Source organism: Fusarium oxysporum, chromosome 6, assembly GCF_000149955.1.
Source record: "Fusarium oxysporum f. sp. lycopersici 4287 chromosome 6, whole genome shotgun sequence".
Lineage (NCBI taxonomy): Eukaryota > Fungi > Ascomycota > Sordariomycetes > Hypocreales > Nectriaceae > Fusarium > Fusarium oxysporum.
In genome coordinates, this window is record NC_030991.1 from 1,526,106 (window position 1) to 1,547,133 (window position 21,028).

At 51.2% G+C, this 21,028-nt stretch overlaps 5 protein-coding genes across 5 annotated transcripts; 2 read left to right on the forward strand and 3 right to left on the reverse strand.

Annotated features, from left to right (window-relative positions):
* Positions 1-3,554: 3,554 nt before the first annotated feature.
* On the reverse strand, positions 3,555-4,877 carry FOXG_07219 (uncharacterized protein; the record flags this gene model as incomplete). The annotated part of the gene is made up of 1 exon (XM_018385840.1): positions 3,555-4,877. One exon carries the CDS (start codon positions 4,875-4,877, stop codon positions 3,555-3,557), a length of 1,323 nt encoding a protein of 440 aa, XP_018244571.1.
* A 119-nt stretch (positions 4,878-4,996) lies between these two features.
* On the forward strand, positions 4,997-5,503 carry FOXG_19703 (uncharacterized protein; the record flags this gene model as incomplete). Its single annotated transcript, XM_018399968.1, has 1 exon — positions 4,997-5,503. One exon carries the CDS (start codon positions 4,997-4,999, stop codon positions 5,501-5,503), a length of 507 nt encoding a protein of 168 aa, XP_018244572.1.
* Positions 5,504-6,936: 1,433 nt separating this feature from the next.
* FOXG_07220 (uncharacterized protein) lies at positions 6,937-8,462 on the forward strand (the record flags this gene model as incomplete). The annotated part of the gene is made up of 2 exons (XM_018385841.1): positions 6,937-7,403; positions 7,490-8,462. 2 exons carry the CDS (start codon positions 6,937-6,939, stop codon positions 8,460-8,462), a joined length of 1,440 nt encoding a protein of 479 aa, XP_018244573.1.
* Positions 8,463-15,830: 7,368 nt separating this feature from the next.
* FOXG_07222 (aquaporin rerated protein, other eukaryote) lies at positions 15,831-16,530 on the reverse strand (the record flags this gene model as incomplete). The annotated part of the gene is made up of 2 exons (XM_018385842.1): positions 15,831-16,178; positions 16,237-16,530. 2 exons carry the CDS (start codon positions 16,528-16,530, stop codon positions 15,831-15,833), a joined length of 642 nt encoding a protein of 213 aa, XP_018244574.1.
* A 2,116-nt stretch (positions 16,531-18,646) lies between these two features.
* On the reverse strand, positions 18,647-18,757 carry FOXG_19704 (uncharacterized protein; the record flags this gene model as incomplete). Its single annotated transcript, XM_018399969.1, has 1 exon — positions 18,647-18,757. One exon carries the CDS (start codon positions 18,755-18,757, stop codon positions 18,647-18,649), a length of 111 nt encoding a protein of 36 aa, XP_018244575.1.
* Between the last annotated feature and the right edge of the window lie 2,271 nt (positions 18,758-21,028).

Below are 21,028 nucleotides of genomic sequence, written 5' to 3' on the forward strand. Positions count from 1 at the left end.
CAACTTCAGCCCTTGGTGGGTATTGTGGTTCACAACGACAGGAATCCCCGGCACGAACATGAAGATGGCTGGTACCGGTATCGCGCTATCGTCGCCCTGGTTTAGCATCATGATGGCTTCTTCCTCCGTCGGCAGGCCATCCTTCCATTTGTGCTCGGAGATGAAGATTCGCATTATTGACCGCTGCAGGATCTGGAACGCCAAGGTTGCCTCCATATTTAGGTTCCACCGGTTCCTATTCAGTGGTGTCACCACGGTGATGCCCGTCTCCCATGGGATCCGCCTATCCTCCCGGTAGCACCTTGAGTTGAGCAGTTCTAAATCCGTGCGATCCTGCACACCCAGTCGGATCCGCTTCAGCAGTCTCTGCAAAACCGGATCTCCTGCCGCACGCACTTGTTCATCCAGCATGACAACCGTCGTGAACTTCTTCCACAGCGCGTGCGCCTTGTCATGCTGGTGCCGTTGCTCGGCCTTGAACGAGTTGTCTTCGTCCCATGAGACGACCATACTGGGAAGAAGGATCGACCTTTCCTGTACAGGACGAAACTGATGGAAGTCTCCGCAGAAGAGAACGATGGGTATGCCCCCAAAATCCTGCTGCGATCCGCGCAGCCTGCAGAGCTGCTCATTCACGGCGTACAGCGTCCGAGCTCCGAGCATGCTCACCTCATCGATGACCAACATTGCCTTGTCCTGCCAGTCCATTCGCGACTGTCCATGGACGAATCGCTCCGCCTGTTTCGGCAATCGCACGCCGTCGAGATCTTTGGCCAAGTTCGCGCCCACCGCTTGGTCCTTGGAGAACCCGCAGGCTGAGTGAATTGTGATGCCGTTGATCCGCGCTGCGGCAGTCCCTGACGTCGCCGTGATCAACAGGCGGTTCGAAATGCCCTTTGATGCAAAGAGCTCGACTAGCGCCTCAATGACTCTCGACTTGCCGGTTCCGCCCTCTCCGCCGACGAACTGGCAGAGCTGACTGATATCACTTTTCTCCCTTTTCTCCCCACCATGGATCAGGTCGAGTTGGCGGCATAATATAAGGAAAGCGATCGCCTGCCTCTTATTCAGTGTAAACCGCGCTACCAGAGCCTTTCCCGCCTCGAGGAAAGACGTCGATGCACCAAAGTGGACTTCCATGCTCGGACTTGCATGGACTGCCGTCCCTTCCAAATCCGCCGCCGTCATTTGGATATCCTCCTCTCCAAAACCGGTGAGCAAACTCTGCACCACTGCGCTGCGATCGGTCCCGTGGGCCGCGACGGTACTTTGTATACCCTGGATCATTTTCTCCTTCTCTCTGGACGCACAGATCTGCTGCGACTTGATGGCCTTGACCTGGCCCTGTGGTGGTACTACGACCCCGGAAAATCGGTTCCCTCGTATGCTTACCCGTCTTTCCCCCGGTTCGGGTGTTATGGTGGCCTGGAGCTCAACAGTCGAGCATAATGCTGATTGCTGAAAGTGACAAAGCTGCTGCATCATTCCCATGAGCTCTGGCGAGCCCGCCGTGATCTGGGCCGCACCAACTGCACCCCTCACAACATCAATCAGACGAGTTGCATTTCCGACGCTGTCAGACTGGTACGCCGATGTGGCTTCTTCACTCGCCTCGCCTGCCCTGTCCTGGTGGGCATGTGTGGCCGTGAGTTCACCGTCGCCAGATGACGCTGCCCATTGCCGGGCGTCGCGTTTTGCGTCTTCAGCCGATCGTCGGAGCAGTTGCACATTATCAACGAGGCATGATATTCTAGGAGGCAGCGCCTCTCGTGCCCGCGCCCATATGCTGTTGATGTCGTCCGTTTCTCGGCACAGAAAAGACTCCCATGGCACAAATAGCGCAAGGTGCTGCACCGCTGCTCTTCCAGCACATGGAGGTTAGCCTCTTCAACACGACCTTTACACTCTGTCGGCGGCGGCAGACCCACCTTCGATAGCACGGCTCTTCGTCATCCTGATCGAAATCCTTGCTCAGGTAGCCATCAAGGCAGACGCTGGCGTGCTTTCCCGGCCGCCTCAGCACCTGCAACCAGCCTCTTCCAGGACCCCACTCGTTCTCGAATGACACCTCTCCCCAAGCGGCAGGGATCTCATCTTTACTGACTCGTTTGAGTCTGACGAGCGAAACATAGTCATAGAGGCATAGGCTTCGCAAAACGTCTCCCCGGTGCTGGTATGCCTCAGCATAGCTAATCCTTTCACCTGCTTCTTCCACAACTATCGACTCGTCCACGGAATCGTTTGCAACCTCGGTCCCGCTCTCTTGCCGGAGGTGTCGCCATCGCCGGAAGACATGCCAGTAGAGCAGAGAGACGTTCAGGAACGTCCAGGCGTTGCTATTACTGAACTCGGTCGGGTATCCCACAAGATGTGCAACGACCTCGACCTGCGATAAAGAACGCTCCGTGAACACGCGGTTCGCCACCCTCATCAAGAACTGTCGCGTCCTATTCCCAGCACCGTCGTCACCCGCGGCATTGCTTCCACGATCCTCCCCACGATCCTCCGTTCCACCGGCCGCTGAGACGAGGGGCAGCAGTTCTGCTGCGGCAACCACGCGTTTCCACACCGGGTCCTCTACTTTGGTCGCATAGTTCGTGATGTAATAGACGAGGGCCATGGTCTTCCGCTGCGTCGCTATGAAGGAGATATCGTGATTATGGCGGAGCCCCACGGCGATGGCCTTGTTCCACCGATTTACCATGCTATGCCTCCTGCGGATATGCAACACGCCATCTGCCGTAAAAGCAGTCTTCTCGACTAGTCTCCACGGCGCCTGAAACCGACAAAGGCCACGCTTCTTTGCTCTTTTGTCCTTGCTCAAGGAATACTTGACACAAGTTGGGCTGTGAGTATGGATCTGTGTTGCGCCGGCACAAAAGTTGGCTTCCTCATCAAATGCAGCCGAAAACTGCTCCCTATTGCCCAGCAGGGACGAGATGTCCGATGTTACCGATCGCTCCGCTTGGACGGCGCAAAACGCTTCCTGGTCCAGGTCCTAGATTGCAATATTAGTTTGGCCTCGCTCGACTATTATATTGTCAGCAACTCATCTTGGGCCATACCTCGGAGAAGGCACTATCTATGTATTGGATGATACGGTCACGGCACGTGGCTTGGTCCTCGCCCTCGGTATCGGGAACCGTCGAGCTCAAATGCGAGTTCCCATGCAACCAAAGCAACCCGTGGATGTGAAGCGCTCCTCGTTCGTTGGTCTCCACGGCACCATAATAATGGCTGATGCGCCCAAATACTGACTCCCCTCCCACTTTTACATAATGCTCGAAGAATAACGTCATCTCTCGGTGGAAAAAGATGGCAGAGCTCATGGGGTCCGAAATGGCCAGCCGCACACGTTTGTACGACATGTCGAGGCTCTTCAAGAAAGCCTCGGCCGCATCAGGTTCACGGGTGCGGTATGCTGCAAGCCGCAGCTTCACCGGGTTTGTAATATCGTTCGGGTTGAGCGTGAACCATATCACCGGTACACCATAGCGGAGGATTAGCGACTGTATCTTCCGCCGCATACTCAAGCGGCTTTCCCTAGACATAGGCTACCGGAAGCCGTACAGGGAGAGGCTTCTCAGAAGCTCCTTCACAGCCTCATCGGTCGTTTTGCCTGAGCTCTCCAAGTCGACCCTCGCCGCTGCTAACCTCTCTGCAGACAGCGACTGTATAATGCCCTCTGCCTTTCGGAAACTTTTTCTCGTCACGCTTAGCATGCTCACGCGCCGGTTCTTCGACCGCACGCTCATGTTGAACACAAGGAATGCAAATATGTGGTGCGTCGCAAACCGACCACCGTGGCGCCGCAACACTACATCGGCCCACGCTCGCAGACTCATGTTCCGGGATGAAATGAGGTCTTGGGCCGCCGTTTCTACCCCGTGCTTATCGGCATCTCCTTCCGCGCCTAGGATGGCTTCTTCGACCAGCCGTGGCCCTCCGACGCCGAACGGTAGCAGTGTAGGGAAGGTCTTCGCGAAGAACGAGGCATCGAATGAGTCGGCGAAATCATCCCCGCGAGAAACATGAATGTATGGTTCACAGGCGTCAACATGTCGTCGCCGCCTTTCCACCGATCCCAACTCTGTTCTCGGCCCCGTGTTGGCGTTACCGGCCGCATCTCCGTTCACGACGTTGCAGGCGAACAAGAGCTTCTCCACATCCGCTACATCCGGCGCTGCATCCAGAGCAAACATGCCCGACGAAGTGACTTCGTTGATCGGCTTCCCTAACTTCTCGGACTCGCTCTCGCCCTGATCGCGTCCTTCGTCTTCGTTCGGCCCCAGCAATTCTATCCCGCCATTCGGAATGTCTTGTCCTTGGTTGAGCGACGCCAAGATCTCCTCAATCTCCACCAAACCCTCCTCATCTATGCCGCGCTCCGTGGGGGGAACGACTTGTGCCGTTCGTGTCTTCTCCCATGCCGTTGGCTCGTTCCGCTCCATGCAATCATACACCGCCGACGGCACCCCATGCGGCGGCGCGCCCCAGCTCTCCATCTCAGCCACATCAATCTCGATCTCGGCGTAATGCGGATTGTTCTTCCTAAGCCACACAAGAGCCCTCTCAACGACTCGTCGCCTCACTGACAATAGGCCTGACAAGTCGCTTGGTGCTGGCTTCTCCGCACCCTGCCACGAGACATGGATCTCTTCCATGACTTGCACGAGCGGATGAGGAAGCACTTTCGTGGCCAGCTCCTGCACGTTATTCGGAAACACCGTAATGTGGCCCTTGATATGCTTCGGGTACTTTGCGGTCTGCTTCTGGCTGCTCGGGATGCTGTACCTGGTGACAAACCCATAACACGAATTCATCGCGATGAGCTTCTCCTCAACCGGCGTGAGGTCCTTGAGCTCATCGGGAAACATGTGTTCGCACCCAATACGTCTGTGAAGCTGAGCCGCGGGCGACAGGGCACCCCGCCTCAAACCACGTACACACTCCACACAGCCCGAGATCGCCTCACCTACGGGAAAGCATCTATGACATGAAAATGGCGAGCGAGAGCCCTTTTCGACGCAGCTCGACACCCATTCGTTCCATGTTATCTCTCTTAACTCACTTTTCGTGCGCTTACGGTAGCACAACGTGCAAGTCCATATTGGTAACGCGTTCGCATCGTGGAACGCTTTATAGAAGCCTTGCACGGTCGACACCTTTCTCTCGTGCGGTATTGGCGCACACCACGTCTGCTCGTTGGACAATCTTTCTTTTACAGCAAACTCTTCCTCTAAGAAGGTCAACACACTGGCGAGGTCTTCAGCTTGAAGATCTCGTCTTCTCTGTCCCCGCATTCCGGCTCGAATCTGTTTTCTCAGAGGCTGGTCTCCGCCAGGGTGACCGGTCCTCTTTCCCTGCCACCCGAGCTGCCTCGGATCCGTGGCATCGTCTCTCCGTGGCTGATCTGCTTCTTCACAAGCAGTCTGATGTGGTAGCCTTGGCGACGACCATCCGACTAAATGCGCATCTCCTGCTATACCCTCTTTCTCTCTAGGCTGGATAGGCCGTGTGGGGCGCTGGTGAACATCTTCAGTCCGAAGCATTATCCTGGTTACCGGTCTTCCCCCTCGGCGCTTTCGTTGAACAACCGCAGCCATACCATCTCCATCTTCATCTCCTCGTCGACTCTCCTTGGGCAAAACGTGCCGATGAAACAGCACAGGCTCGGCAACCGCCACCCGAGATGAACCACCCACCACCCTTGGCTGCAGACTCTGTCCGCTCAGCGAAGCGTCCGCTGACCCGGCCGCAGCATCATGTTGTACGCGGGTCAACACTGGATACTGTCCCGAACCTCCTGTATTGGAGGCACCGCTTGTGTCTGGTCTTCTCTTTGGCAGCCGACCGCCTCGCCGGCGCCTCTTGGGCAGTAACCGCGCAACGGCTTCCGCTTGCTCCCTTCGAGAGATCTCTTCGACGGATGACTGTTTGGGTTGGATAGGTCTAAACACGGGATCCGCTTTTGCCAGACTGTCATATCTCGACGGCGATCTTGGCTTATCGTCCCGCGTATTATAGTTCCCCTCGGTACCACCTCCTACCACATCAAGGCCCGCTCCTGCCGTGGCTACTTCGCCCTCTCCGCCCAACATGCGCACCTTACGGCCAGGATTCTCCACCATGCTGCTGCTGCTGCCTCAACGTCGGGAACTCCACGCTACTTCAATTGAACAATCCCGCTTGTTGACAACGCTGCTCCTTGGATACGGGCCACTTCCCACCGACGACTGCCCCCGTAGCCGCGGTCGTCGTTTCTACATCCTATTTTCCTGCAGTACCCAAATAGCCACTAGTAATCCTTTACAACCCCATTGCCCTGCCTCTATGCGTCCATTGTCCCAGTCTCGGCCCGTCCACGCAAGCATTTCGTCACTGCAACTTCGTCAAAAGCGGCCATTTCAATACTATACTCTCCTCCGCGTCCCTCCGTGATTTTGGGGAGGATGGCCGCAGGAGCTGTGTGTTACCGTTTCGCGCAATACATAGCTCCTGTCAAGATCACGGAGCTCGGGAGCCATTACATCACTCACCGTCTCAACACGGAGCAGTCCCGTAAACAGATATCATCTACTATATATAACGGCCCCGTTGAGCTCGGGAGCCGTTGCGTCACTCACCGTCTCAACACGGGAACAGTCCGGTATCGAACGGATATCGTCTAGGATGTAGAACAGCCTAGTTTACTATCTATATATATATGTCCGTCTCAACACGGAGATAGTGCGGTATCGAACGGATATCCTTTAGGATATAGAACAGCCTGGTTTACCACTCTTTCTGGCGGAATCGAAGAGTCATTCCTTACCCGAATCACTGAGGGATCTTCTGCCCAGTCGTTAGTTAACCATATAGACGTGCCGCGCGACAGCTGCCGTTTAATCCCCCACTTATAGCCACAACAGTCATTCAATCTATGTGGAACATATCATGTCTTCCTCTTCGCCCGTCGCCCATGCTTCGCCCCACCTTCGAAAGCCGCTCGACACCCAAAGGGGAACTGGCGGCGATATGTCTATGATGTTCTTCGCCCAACCAGACTGCCCCTCTAGATTTGCTCACCAGGATCAGCATCGCATCAAGGGCCTCAATGCCGAAACGCTCGCCCGCATCTTCTTGCCTCCCCCCTCGTGGTTGTTGGCTGCGGAATATGCGCCCTTGCGGTCCGACGTTGACGGCTCGTCAACATCCATCTTCTTCAGTCTCAATCTCTCGATTTACAATCAACCTATTGTTGCCTCAGAATGGATCGAAGAGTGGTTCTTCATGAATGGCCGCGTCCACCCGTACGCATTTGCGTGGGAGGTTGAGCAGCATGACGGTTTAGAATCGGATGCAGACTGCACCCTTCTCTACACGATGCCTGCCCTCATCGTCCGTGATCAAGGCTATCAGCCGTAGGTCATAACGCACCCCCCCCCCCCCCAAAAAAAAAAAAAACCATGCACATCCTCGAATGAACTCGTCTGATATATGCCCAAAGCGTGCTTCCCAGGCTCTTCGCCTCCATGGACAGCTTCCCCTGTGTCCCGCCCATCGTTTCCTTCGCTGGCCCTGTCACCGGCCCTGGTCACTCCTTGCTGCGACAGGACCTCCTCCCAGGTCTGGACGCCACCCAACTGAAGTGCTGCGGCTTCATCCAGCTTTCCACTTATCTTGGTCCTGGGAACCCCGACAAGCCTCCATTCAGAGGCTTCCACCCTTTCCAGGTCTTCGTCATCTTTCCCATTCACACGAATCCCTGGGCCATCCTGTGCAAGAAAATGACCGAGAGGCGAGATTCCCAGTTCCAGCCTAACGCCCAATTCACCTGCACAGGGAAAGTCGCTGGCCTGCTTGATCATCGCGTTATGGTCCATCCGCCAGGGTTCCAAAGAGACTATGTCTTTATTGTCGTTCCCGATTCCTGGACTTTTCTCGACAAGACCACCACCCCCACAACTCAACCGGTCTTGCCTCTCTCAGCGCCACCAAAACGACAAGCATCCTCAGCTACCTCTTCTTTCCAGGATATACGCGCTGCCTGCTATTCACTGGCTACACCTAGCCCTCTTCCACCAAGTCCTCCAACTTCATCCTCAGGCCAGCCCGATACACCACCGCTAAAGCGGCACTATCCTGACCATGCCCAGACGCCAACAAAGAGGCAGCGTGTGCTGCAGCCGGCCCCAGCCCTTTCCTCTACGCCTGACAGTTGCAGCACTGTCACTCAACCTTTCCCTGCCTCAGCCTCAACGTCTTCCTCTAGCGAGCCAAACACTACTAGGCAGGGTCCTGCCTCGGTGAACCTTTCGACGCCTGCCCTTGATTCAATCGTCGCTTCACCATCAGACTCGCCAAACCGGCCACATCGAAGCCGCCAACCTACCAAAAGAATTCTAGAAAAGGAATATAACAACATGAACAATAATCAGCTGCAATACTCTCAGGTGGAAAATAAACCAAAACCAAATTAGCCTATTACCTAGCTATAAAATGGAAAATGCCACTTTAACTCTAGAGACGTGAAACCCCTCTGCCTCCGACCTCAAAACTTTCGTTCCTCAAGGCTCTATGCGCAAGCCAAGACCGGCTTGCCTCTCCTGTTATCCCTTTGAGTGCCACAGCCCTTCAGGAGCGTCACAACAGGGATATATAACCAATCAAAGTAAGTAAATAAGCCGCTACAGGCCAACTTGTACTCAAGCCGCGATAGAGGGTTGTCAGCCAATTGAAATTGCTGAATTAGATGGCTATACCGCCAAAGAGGTAGCCCAGTTACAGGCGAAGACAGCCCTTTCAACTGCGCTTGGGGCGGAGCTTTTGTCACCTTCTTGTACGTGGGGTAAAGTGGGTCGAGATACCTACTGAAGGGCTGTGGCACTCAAAGGGATAATATATCCAGAAGTGAATAAAAATCGCAGAAAGCCAGGATGTTATCTATTTAGATGCTCAGATATATACAGGTATTTTCATATTAATTATAGCATGCGAATTGACCGCATTGCAGTATAAACCTGGATTTACGTGTTTCGTCAGCAGGAGGGGGAGCTGTATGTATTCGAGGTCCTCGAATGGACCATTACCTCGAGTATCCTTGATAAGGATCTTGTCGAAGCCCCTCGGCTTGATTGTTGAGCTCTCTTCCTCTGCTGTTGGTCGACAGCGCTGCGGCGTGAGCGCATATTGACGTCACTTCCTGCAACACCGCCCCGCTCCATTACGCTGAGAGGCTGTCGGTGTTGTTGATGTGGGGTATGATATTCGCCAATCACGCAAATAAAGATGGCGAATCGCTGCTCGTTATTACAGTATTGAGTTGATTCACTTCTATAAAATTGTTGCATTTTTACCTAGTCCCCTACTGCTCTCAATGGTGTTACGCACTCTCAAATGTCCTCCTCCCCTCCACTACAATCTCTCGCCAACAACGGAATACCTTCGAGTGTCCCCGGATTTCGTAGACTTGTACCAGCTCCAGTTTCGACTTCTGAGAGCACCAGCTCTGGCTCCGACCAGGGACCATCTCTACTATCCCATCTCCGTCCTCGAGCCAACCTGACAAAGATCGCCTGTGAATCGTGTCGGAAACGAAAGGTCAAGGCACGTGCAGAGTTTCACATTTTCATGTTTCTTCTAGATAGAAATCTGACAAGTTCGGCCCCGCTAACTCGCCATCTCTCCCACGCAGTGCTGTGGCGAACGTCCGAGATGCAGGGGTTGCATCAACAGGGGTGTCCAATGCCATTACCAGGCTGCAAACTGGGACCTAAAGCGGAAGTACGATGAGATACGAGAAAAATCCAATATCTATGAACAACTCTGCTACCTCTTGACGTATCTGCCGGAGCGAGAGGTCCAGGGCATCCTTCGCAGACTTCGCGAGGGCGCCGATGTTGCCACAACCATGCGGCAGGTGAAAGACGGCGACCTTCCGCTACAACCAGCATGGGCACCAGGGACACGACTTCATTATGATTTCCCTTATTCCACTTCCATGCCTGCTGCTCTGTTATCACCGGACAACCCGTATCTCGGCTCCACAGTATTCGAAATTACGTCTCACGCTCTGCCGCAGTCAGCAGAGCAAACGGAGGCTTGGGCAAGCCAGCCTGAGACCATCTACATGACGCCGTATAACATAGCAGAACTGATGGACCCTTACATACCGCACATTCAAATTTCCAGGTGGACATCAGTTGAGACAGACGATGAGTTGCTGCGAGCACTCTTGCGAGCATACTTTCTCCATGACTATGCGAATTACACTTGTTTTCAGAAAGACATCTTCCTCCAGGCCATGAGAGACAGCGATACTCGATTTTGTTCTCCCTTACTTGTCAACGCTGTCCTAGCTGAGGCATGCGTAGGTCACGAGAACGCAATAACACGTAGATTTGCTAATCCGTCACTCAGCATAGTTATCGTAAAGCCACTCACCGTGCCCAGTACTGGAGACCAGAAACTCTGGGCTACAGGTTCCTCGCAGAGGCGAAACGACTCTGGGCGCTAGAGAGCGGTAAGTGCAAGCTCACTACTCTACACGCCGCAATGGTGTTGCATGCCATCTATACCATGAATGGGATGGATCAGGTCGGCATATCTTATCTGCTTCAGTCGGTTCAATTGGCGCAGAACCTGAAGCTTTTTGCACCGGAGCAAACGGAAGGGAGAACGAAGACTGCCCGTGTATTTACTGCTTGGGCCCTGTATCGCTGGCAATCGTGGGTCTTCTTACTCTACGTTCTACACAATCTGGGAAAGGCTGATGAATAGGCGATAGATTGCAGGCCTTCCACAATATGAGGGCTTCCCTGATCAGAGGACCTCCAGCGACGCCTATGCCAGACCTAGACGAGGAACCCTCGTGGTATGGGGAACTCTGGTTAAGATACCCGCCCAATTCGACACTGGTACCAATGCACTTTGGATATGTCTATCGAGCTCAAACGGAACTACGCCGTATTTCAAATGGCATTACCTGTATTATGTTTACGGGCCAAAAAACAGCGCGGAGTTTGCCATCAAGCGAACTTGATCGTTTACAAAAGGTACTCGACGACTGGTACATTGCTCTCCCAGAACCCATCAAGTCGCACAAGGCAGTGCTACCGTGCCAGCTCATAATGCAGTAAGTTCCAAAACAGCAATAAGACTATATTGCGCGAGCCTCGAGGTTAACATATAGGCAGCATGGAGTACTGCGTTCTGCTCTTTAAAGTCGCTCAAATGGTGCAAGAAGGGATGAAGCCGCCACGCCTATCGACAGGTGTTAAAGCACTTAATAATAACACTCAACATTCTAAAGCTGTTGCATACGCTTTAAGATGCCTCGAAACTGTACTTCGTCTCTACTACCTACGCCACAGCTTCGAGCACGGCGACACATACCTGACCTATTTCCTCTCCATCCTAGCAAATACGACCATCGAGAACATGAATAGGGACTCAGTATCCCCGGATGATATGGAAACTCTTAAAATCCTACGTGCAACGCTTCTCCTCGCTGTTAAAGGCCTCTACGACCAAGGCCAGCACGTATACGTCTCGTCCGCCATGTGCCGGCTGATAAGGGACCGCATGACGAAGGAAGACATGGACGCGCTGAGGCGACACACGACGTGGAAGGATGACCAACCGCTGGTCCCACAATATGTTAGATCGACGTTTCCGGTGACAATTGTGATGCTGGAAGAGGATTGGCAGATGGAGACAGTGGAGAATCTGGCCAAGAAGTATGATCAGTTGGCACTCGAGGCGAATGAGGGTGAAAGTAGTACGGTCATCACGCCGGATGGAAAGTCTGAACAGACTGGATGAAAGCTATTAATCGACGGACTTGTCCTCCCAGTCAATAAACGCCCATCTGCGAGACAAACAGCAACAGGAAACGAGGATTGACATCAAAACCGGAGGGTAACCTCCGGCGTTCCAGCCACGTAGTCTTTAAGTCACGGGACCGGGATCTCGTCACCCCGCGATCCCGTCACCCCGCTTTCAGCCGCAACACCATAACCTTCATCAATTGAATTACTTAAAAAGTCGATATAATATCACGATTTTCATCCGGTCTTCGCCCAAGATGCCTTCTTATGTGGAAGAAGATATGCTTATTGCAATTAACCTTGTTCGAAATGGCGTATCAGAGGTCAAAGCTGCTAAAGAAGCTACCAGGCTGGCGAATCTATCTACATCTATCTACCGGCATCTTATGTAGATAGATGTAGATGCTTAGTCATGATTTGCAATGTAGATAGATAGATGTAGACTACATGTAGATGTAGATAGATTCGGTAGATAGACGGTCGGCTAATCCTCGGCCGTGTCGTCGCCCACCTCCTTCAGCAAACCTTCATACCCTTCTAGCAGCCCAGCCCGTAACCACGACCTTACCGTCTGAGTAACGGCAATTGTGCTTGCACCTAAGCGTGACCTCTTGGGCGAAACCATACTACCAGCAGAAGAAAAGGTCCTCTCACACTCAGAAGCCATTGCTGGGACAGAGAGGATGTCAATCGCCATTTTTGTTGAGATCCGTTGTTTTTGACGGATCAATGGCTATTCCGATCCATTGGTGGCTGGGATGTGGATGTCTTGTCTATCCCTTTGAGCGGCACAGCCCTTCAGGAAGTCACTCGCCCCACTTTGCTTAGTCACAAGGCTAGTACGTGCAGGGTACAGGAAGTTTGTAAGATATTTGCCAAGTCTGTTAGGTAGCTCTTTGTAACAATTAAAACTGCTGGGACTTTTATCACCATACAAATTAGTATATAGAGAGAAGTACCGTTAGTTTTATTCATTTTTATTGGTCCTATACCCCTGTCGCGACCCCGCCGAAGGGCTGTACCGCTCAAAGGGATAGCTTCCGCTGGTTAGCGCTAGTCTTTCTTCTTTTTTAATCAATACAATATGCTCATTTCAACAATTTTCGCCACTCGCGGATACTCAAATCGCTTCGCAGACCAGTATTCAAGAGGATTGTCGTATGTTGTGTATATGTCTTGCTTTGTAGACAACCACCTCTCCAGTTCGTCTGTGGCTTCGTCATGGCCATGGCGGGTGGATGATATTAATTCGTCTTGGAAGGAATCAAATGGATTGTACTCGCGCGCCCTCACCGCGGCAGGAAGGTTACTGCTCGAGATTTCCCACTGAGCGGGAAGGTCGCGATAGTCCTCTTCCCAGAGCTTTTGGATGAGCTGGCGTGCCGCGAAAAGCCATTCCTCCTTCTCACCGTAGGCTTTTGTCAAGAACGACCATTGTATACCGGGGTGGAGAACCGTGGCTGCATAGTATATTGGCGTCTCATCAAGCTTGGTGTAGTACTTGTTGAGCTTGGTCCAGGCCGAATTGACGCACGAGGAATAGTAACTAGGTTCCGCCCGGTGTGTTGCCTCAGTCTTTGCTTTCTCCAGCGTAGAAAGGAGGAATTCGAATGCGACGGCAACCTGCCAAATAATTCCATATTGAGCTTCAACGCCTCCCTTACGAACTCGGAGCTGACAGTCCCTTCAAGCCGCAGAAGACAGGAATCGAACATTCTAAGAATATCTCTGAACCAACTGAGGGCATCCCAGTCTGCGTCACTCAGTAGATTTGCTTCCTCAAGACATCGAGGAAGTTGGCTTGGCGGCTGGGTACGGGTAGATCGGGGTCGTTGAAATTTCCTGCTTGATTGAATCGTAATGTCAATCAGCTCCTCCAGATAGCGTAGGAGCTTAATTGCTCGCTCGATCATATAATATTGAGATAGCCAGCGTGTGCTGTTGTCAAGGACGACATCAAGAGTGCCTCGATAGGACTTGTCAGGGTCCTCATCTTGTAATTTCCGCAGAATTGCTGTCGCCTTATTCGACCGATTGACCCAGACGACAAGGTTGTGGAGTTTACCTACTGGACCTCTTTTTGTCCACTCTGCAAAATCGTCCGCATCAAGGTCCTCGAGTGTATTGCTGTCTTTAATGAAGAGGAGCGCTTTGGCGACAAGATGAAGAATATGCCCGAAACACCGAATCCTTCTGCTGGCCGGATTCTGCCACTGGAGCTTGTGGCCTATTGCTTCGACTGCTCCTTCATTGCTTGCGGCGTTATCGAGAATAATGTATCCAACCTTGTTGTTTGCAATCAACTCGAAGTCATCTAACACCTCCATAACAGCGGCTGAGATATTTTCTCCCGTATGCGCTATGGCGATGTTTGGGAGGCCAAGGACGATCTTCCGTGGCTGGAATGTATCTTCATCGAGAAAGAAGGCATTTATGGAGAAGAACGAATGTCTGTTCCGGGACGCCCAGCCATCAAATGCAATATGAACCTGGCTTGGGCTTCGTGATAGCGTGTGGATGACGCGCGATTTGTATGTGTTGAACTCGTCGATGATCCTAGCCCGAACCGTTTCATGGGTCAGATTGGCGGAAGTCTCGTGAACCAAGGGGTTCAGGTACTGAAAGACCTTTTGGAGGCCTTTATGCTCCGGTACGCGAAATAACAGATTTGCATCGGTGATCCACTGGACAACGTGGCGCTGGAACGTGGTCTTGTCAAATCGAGTAACCAACTCGTCGTGAAAGTCGTCCCTCTTCCGTTTCTTGGCTGCCAAATCATGAAGGGTCAGTTGATTCGGGGGCCGCTCCTGCATATATCGTGTTGCTTTTGATGGATCTGGATGAAAAATATTGTGGGCCTTGCTGAGATGACCTTCAATGTTCCGAGTGTTGGACGAGACATAAGCCTTTGGCCGGGGAACGCCATGCTGGACACAGTGGCAACAGAGCCATGTATGGGGGCCAGACTCATTGCCTTTAGACCTAGCTTGAACGTCATAGCCGTGAGCCCAAAACCAGCCAGTAGCTTGACCAGTTCGAGCCAGGGTTGCAAACAAATAAATCAAATCAAATCGGGCATTCAATTTGATTTGATTTGGATATAAAAATGATCGATTTGATTTGATTTGATTTGATTTGGATCGATTTGGATCGATTTGATTATTTGGATAGCCCCACCTTTCTCCCACGATGAGATGCATTGATCTGCTTCTATGGCCTGGAGTCGGTCACTGAGCTCTAACCATCTGCCCTGCGAGACTGAATATTCGCTTTGCCTCGGAAGATGTCGCAATGAATTGAAAAGAGATCAATCGCTACTCGTGACAGACGTGGATATTTGACCATTTCCTGGAGTCTTCACCTTGCAATGGGCGGCATCAAAGCCAAAAAACTATGGCAGTTAAATTGGGAGGTAGGGGCCCAGTTACCAAAATAGGCAGGGTCTCAGCGCAAAAGTGGGGCTACTGGCCCGTCTGGCACGAGCGCTGATTGGACAATACGTTATCCAAATGAATTCAAATATCCAAATAAATCGGACGTCCGGATTTGATTTGATTTGGATAAATTTGATTTGATTTGAATAGATTTGGCTCTGATTTATTTGTTTGCAACCCTGGTTCGAGCTGAGAGGATCCAATGGCTGCGGACAGCTTGCGATACTGCATCCCAGTCTTTGATGATTGAATGGCTGCCGCGAGACGAGGAATTGTGCATAGGCAAGGTTGGGTCTTCGGGACAGGATATTTCCGATATGGTAGTATCGGTTGCGTAACTGAATAAATCGCTTTGAGGTGCCATTTGGGCAATGGTTTTGGGTGGCATGAAGGGCAATGAGAATATGTCAAACCAAGACCCAAGCGAAAAAGGGGGATGGCGTGGGGAAATCGGGAAATGAGGGACGGGTCTTGGCATCTATCTACATTTCGTCTATCTACCGGACCTCCAGGTAGATAGATAGAAGACCCACATATCCCCTGGTAGATAGATAGATGTAGATCTACATCTATCTACATCTACATTTCATCTACATCGGTAGATAGATTCGCCAGCCTGAGTATACTTACCAGGGATCAGAGCTACAAATAAGGCGAGCCCAATGCCGATGGGCGCAATGAAGGTATCTCGAGACTTTTCAGCAGCCAGCATCAAGACAACAAAAATCAGCTGAGCTGTGAAGAACATCTCCAAGAACACGCCTTTCGCAATAGAAGTATAAGGTCCGAGTACTGTGTTGGCCTGCGCCACTGACCCTGGGAACATCGCATCGACAAGGCCACCCGCGCACATGGATCCGAGTAGCTGTGCGGGGACAAGGAACGCAGCGCGCAGCCAAGGGAGCTGTCCTGCGATGCATAAACCGAGCGTGACCTATGGTACTATAGTCAGACTTGAGTCTTCGTTATAACAAGGAAGAAGTGTTGTTTACTGCTGGGTTGAATAATCCTCCGCTGATCCGGTAGAAAGCCCAGACGTTGACCAGTAGAGAAAATCCGTACGATATTGCGATCCAAGTGTCCGTAGTACTTGCCAACCCACCATTGATAGCAGGATATGGTGATTGGAGAACAGCCATCATGTTTCCAGCATAGCCAAAGTAGAGGAAAAAGAATGTCCCAACGAACTCTCCTGATGCGGCGACCAAGTGAGCATTGAATGTGCTTAGATGACCTCGTGGATGGCCTAGATCATCATGCCCATTTTTCTCAGCGGTAGGCCCCATTTGACTCTATAATCGATGCTCCTTAGTTAAAAAGGTTTTTTAGTGTTTGATGCCGGGGCAGGAATTAAGTCAAGCACCCATGTAACCGACCCCCCCCTGGTAACCGACCCATCTGCAAGACTCAGAAAGTCCATCGATCTATTTACAATATTTTAACACAACTTTGTCAAATAAATAGCTAAAAATGCAGAGAAAATGGTATTTAAAAGTCTCTCAATCGCTCTCTTCGCTACTCAAATCCTGTCTAATATACCTTTTTGTAGGCCGCCTGACGCGGGTTGATCGGCGCACAGGGGCTGGATCTTCCTCCGACTCAGAGCTACTTTTCCCATCCACCACAATACAATCAAGATCGCCTTTCTGTGACTGAATAACACGTTGATCAGGCTCGCGATTGGCCTCTGCAAGTATCTGTGCGAGGCTTATAAAGCATTCGTTCGGATCCTGCCTGATTTTCCGTTTTTTCTTCGGTTGCGCCGCTTCAAGCTGGGCGCGTAACCGCTCAATTTCGCGGTCTTTCATCGCGAGCTCGATTGCAACCTTGTCTAACGCCGCAGCCGCTTTTCGAATTGAGAGCCGTGAAGAAGGAGAGCTGCTTTTGGCAGAGAAAAGCTTTACAACGTCGCCGCCACGCTTTGGCGTTACGATATCGTGAGTTTCTGAGGGAGGTAGTGCCGACTTCGTGAGCACCATCACCCAACGCGAAGCGAGCGGTTTGTTAATATTCACAGGCCATAAGCCAGCTGCCCGCCATCCAGATCGAATGTTTTCCTTCCGGAAACCGATTTCGCGGGCTCTCGCATAAAAATCGAGAAACCTTTGCTTCCCAACCCGGGTAGAATCCGTCAGAGCGGTATGCTCGCCAACCAAAGTACGGTACGCCGCCTTCAGACTAGAAAAGCAACCGAGATCTAAAGGCTGGAGTACATGAGAACAATGTGCCGGTAAAAAGAGAAGATAAACATTGTTCAGGTAACACTTGGCCATGAATTCCTCGGTTGCATGCGAGCCGTGGCCGTCAACGATTAATAAACGGTCATCAGCTGGATCTGCAGGAGCCGTGTGGGGAAGGAATACCTTCTCAAGCCACTCTAACGCAATAGAGTTGCTCGTCCAGCCATTTTTTGAGAAGGTAACTTGCCAACCAAGGTGCTTCTCTAAAAATTCGCGTCGGAACCATTGCTCTTGAATGCTTTTCGCTTTGAATATAACGAGCGGATGGAGGACAACCCCGACCGCTGATATACACTCAATAATGGAAGTCCACGTACGTACGGTCGCTGTTTTGACTGGTACCGCGTTAGGGCTCTCCTGTGACGAGCCGATCACGAGGCCGTTAACGCCCTGGCCTTCCATAATGCCGCCCTCGTCGGCGTTATACCGTCGTTCGGGGGGGATCCAATCCACGGTCTCATACACGTTGAACAAGCGCTTGATATTCGCCGGGGTCGCAGCATTTACACGCTCCCAGTCTGTACGGCGACCCAACTTTGTCTTCAAGGCAGGGTGGCGCTCCACGAATCGCGTAGTCCACTTCCTTCCTAATGGCGCGTGATCCTCGTGACGCGCGAGAACGCTGCGGACGATAGTTCGCACTTGCGCGTGAGTTGGAGCGTGGCCGAGCTTTTCCTGTCGCAGAATCCAGCGCTCAAGGTCATCTTCTTGATCGGTAGTAAGGCGTAGTTGTTCTTGGCGAGCGACCTGACGACTTTGCGCACCAGTGAGGCGACCTCGTAGGGTGCTGGGTGGTAGACCGTTTTTTTTCGCGGCGGTCTTCAAAGAGACCCCATTCTTGACGTCTGCAATGGCATTTTCTAGGTCGTCCGCAGAGTATACCGGCATTGTAGAAGTAAAAGAAGAGGATGAAGAAAGAAAAAATTGAATTGAAGAAGAACTCGATTTATCGTGGATTTAAATACTGGTGTGGACGCGTCTGAAGACGTGTCTGAGGTGGGGGTCGGTTACCAGGGGGGGTCGGTTACATGGGTGCTTGACTTAGTTTCTAACGTCAACAAAAAGGGAAGGGTTAAGATGGGTTTATATCTATCGAGTTAGATACGTAGTACTGTCAACTAAGTCTTTATATGTATAAAGCGTCCCGGAGATAATTCTCCTGTTATGATGCGTATAGCTTGGGGTATGACGTATACAAAACTGTTCTCTGGAAATCAGTGTGGCCGCCACCTTGGATCAAAGAGTTAATCATGATAAGCTTATTGTCGCCCATGACATTAAGCGTGCCCATACTCGGGTAGGGCGTAGAGACCGGCCCCCCTAACTTGATTCACCCGCAAGCTCCGTGCCTCAAGCACGGGGGGTACGGTGACCAGGCAAAGGGTCGGTTGACAAGGGAAATAAAGGTACCTATATTTCTATAGGTTATGGTATGAAATTAGAAGTATATTATTTCTCCAATTTTATGGAGAAATTTAGATAAAAAGTCACATGACTTTTGCAATTACAGATACTTTTAATAGTAAGATTAGGCCTAAGAAAAAGAGGTATCTTTAACCAGTGACCGTGCCTTAAGCACGGGAGGTCGGTCTCTAGACCTTACCAAATAGTTTATGCGCCAACCTCATTTAATGCAAAAACCCTCAATAATCACTAAAGCCACATTTGAGTAAAATGTTTTACTATTCATGCTTTTAAAAAGTTCTGATAGGTTAATTTGGGCATTGAGGACGCTCTCAAATCCTTTGGTTAAAAAATCAGGGACTTGGTGGCCAAGCTCGCGTGCCTCAAGCGAGGAGGAGTATCGTCAAGATTCACTAAATCAGCATCTTGACCGAGATGAAATTGCATAATAGCACCTCAGTTCAGTCTCAATCCAATTGATAAGCTCATTCCACGTTATATTAAGAGAATCCTGCCAAGTACCGTTACTAATACAATTAGCTATGTGCTCAGCATGTGGTGTTGTTTCTTGAAGTAGCTGTTGCTCTTGTCGCTGAATATGTAGATCTCCAGACAATAGAGAGGTAGTTTGAGTAGTGGCTGTGCGTGATCCAGGAAATAATCGCGCCGGTGATGGTCTTACATATGTTTGCGAAGCGTACCGCTACGAACCCAGTGTTATTTCTCTCAGACGTGAAGGGGGTGACCATCCCGGTCTGACTGATCTTGTTGGAGGCGGTAGCGGCCTTCTCGTCATGTTACATCTCTCGAGCGTTAGAGCCTATTCCTTTATCGCGAGTCGTAGAAACACCGACGATTGACTAAACTGCTTTAATGATCGTTCTACTGTGGCTTATCTCTTCCTTGCAGGTGATCTGCATCTACCATACAGTACCCCTCTACCGATAAGACCCCTCCACCGATAAGCAAAAAAAAAGTTTCCTCATACAAAATGCCCAATTTCACTTGAACGGTGCTTGGCCAAAGATTGAAGCTATTTACATAAAACAAGCTGTGTCTCAACGGGAGTTTCATGTTGTTTCGCATTATGCTACTCTTTTTTGCGTCATATAAGCGGTATGGTAGTGTGGCACCAATGTAAAACCCCCATTAATGCCTTATCTTCGAATAGTCCTCCCCATGACTTTTAGGTTCTCTATCTACACCAATCTTCCATAATTGCCTTGAAGAATGACTCGAGCGTGTTACGCAGAGGATGACGTTATTGAAGCCATATTAGATGTCACCGAAAACGGCCTCTCCCAGAACCAAGCCAGGCAAAAGCATGGCATCCCTCAGCCGACTCTCTCAGACAGATTAAGAGGAGTACTACCAAAGTCTGAGGTCACCCATCCTGCCCAGTTGTTATCCAAGTCTCAGGAGTCCAGATAGGTTGCCTGGATACTTCGACAAGAGGCCTTAGGCTATGCCCCTTCTCATAATCAAGTTCGCGCCACCGTCATTGTCCTCCTACGACAACAAGGGAGGGAAAAGCCTATCGGTGTACATTGGCTAGCCAGGTTCATGAAACGGCATCCATCAATAAAGACAGATAGGCAAACGCAAGGAGGTGTCTAGGTTCAATTGCTTTACCCCGACCGCTGTCAATTGGTACTTTGATATCCGGGAGAGCGAATATGGCTGGATCAAACCTAAAAACACAATCAACTGTAATGAGGGCGGTATCATGGCAGGGTTTGGCGAGTTTCTGTTGATTTGGCCATCAATTTAGCTGATCCATTGCGAATATAGGCTTGGATTCTTTGGTTATCGGCAGCAGCGATCCCAAGAGGAAGGCCTTCCTCAAAGGCTCCCAGTCCCGCGCTTGGACTAGCTTTATCGAGGCCGTCACAGCAACTGGCCATCTTCTGAAGCCCGGAATTATCTTCAAGGGCAAAGAGCTTCAGCAACAGTGGTTTGTCGATGAGCTCAAGCAAGTAGCTGACTGGCATTATATCACGTCCGAGAACGGCTGGACGGACAACCATATCGCAGTCGAGTGGCTCAAGGAGGTCTACCTTCCCCAGACTCAACCAGAAGACGAGTCTGACGCGAGACTCATTATATTGGATGGACATAGAAGCCATGTATCTGTACGTGT